This window comes from Nicotiana tabacum, chromosome 22 (assembly GCF_000715075.1).
Source record: "Nicotiana tabacum cultivar K326 chromosome 22, ASM71507v2, whole genome shotgun sequence".
NCBI lineage: Eukaryota > Viridiplantae > Streptophyta > Magnoliopsida > Solanales > Solanaceae > Nicotiana > Nicotiana tabacum.
The window spans coordinates 220,032,271-220,033,556 of NC_134101.1; the positions used below are offsets into that span (position 1 = coordinate 220,032,271).

General features: G+C 40.0%; 1 protein-coding gene across 1 annotated transcript; it reads left to right on the forward strand.

Moving 5' to 3' along the window:
* Nucleotides 1-245: 245 nt before the first annotated feature.
* LOC142176281 (uncharacterized) lies at nt 246-677 on the forward strand. The gene has a single exon (XM_075243412.1). The coding sequence runs from the start codon at nt 246-248 to the stop codon at nt 675-677; it is 432 nt and encodes a 143-aa protein (XP_075099513.1).
* Nucleotides 678-1,286: the final 609 nt, after the last annotated feature.

A 1,286-nucleotide genomic window follows, 5' to 3' on the forward strand; every position in this document is an offset into this window, starting at 1 on the left:
TAAACAAAGAAAAAGAGGCTGTAAAGGAGACTGAGAAAGTGCAAGAGAAGGCAATAGAAAAAGTGCATGAGCAAGATTTAACTCAAGCCATAGGAAAGAAGCAATCTCCAGCATCCTTCCTACAGAGGTTGGACAAATATCAGAAGGATGGGAAATATAATAAATTCATGGAGATGTTGAGGCAGATTCAGGTGAACATCCCATTGATTGATGCCTTGAAGGAGATGCCCGGTTGTTAAAAAATAATGAAGGACTTGATATCTCGCAAGTTTGACTTACAAGACCTGGAAACTATTACACTGACTCAGATTTATAGTGTTGTTGTGATAAGGCCCATAGCCATAAAGCTATCCGACCAGGGCATTTTCACAATTCCGTGCACCATAGACAGCTATGCTTTTGTTAAAGCATTGTGTGATTTGGGGGCGAGCATAAACTTGATGCCCTTGTCTATCTATAAAAGGTTAGGCATTAGAAGAGCAAGGCCCACATCCATGTTACTACATCTAGCCGACCGAATGGTGAAGAGGCTATCAAGTATACTTGATGATGTACTTATGAAAGGTTGGAAAGTTTGTGTTTCCGGCAGATTTTGTCATTCTGGACTGCCTGGTTTACGAAGAGAATCCCATGATTTTGGGAAGGCCTTTCTTGGGCACAAGGAGAGCTTTGATTGATTGTAAAACTGGGGAACTAAAGATGAGAGTAAAGATAAAGAAATAATGTTGAATGTGCAGAAGTTTATGTGAGTTTGCTAATTGCTCTCTGATTGAAGCTATGAATGTGATACTGGAGGAGGAAGATGAGGCACTAAATGCAAAAGAACCCCTAGTGGCTTGCCTCGTGAACTTAGAAGAGGTAGATGGTTAGGACTTGTCAGAGTGGGTTTCGGCCCTTGAAGGCCAAGAGTACATGAAAAGAGAGCTCGAATTCGAGCCTTTACACTTAGAAGAAAAAAAGATCACTCCAGCTAAGCCATCAATTGAAGAGCCACCATAGTTGGAGTTAAAACTGTTACTTCACACCTAATGTATGCTTTCTTGGGACCTAGCTTGACCTTAACTGTTATTATCTCATCTGGTTTATTAGATGTACTTATAGAACAACTTTTGTAGGTTCTGAATGAGTGCAAGTCTACAATTGATTCGGCCATTACAGATATAAAGGGTATCAACCTAACTTTTTATATGCATAAGATTCTACTGGAAGATGGGCACAAACCTTCTAGAGAACATCAAAGAAGGCTGAACCCCAACATGAAAGAAATGGTGAAGAAAAAAGTGATT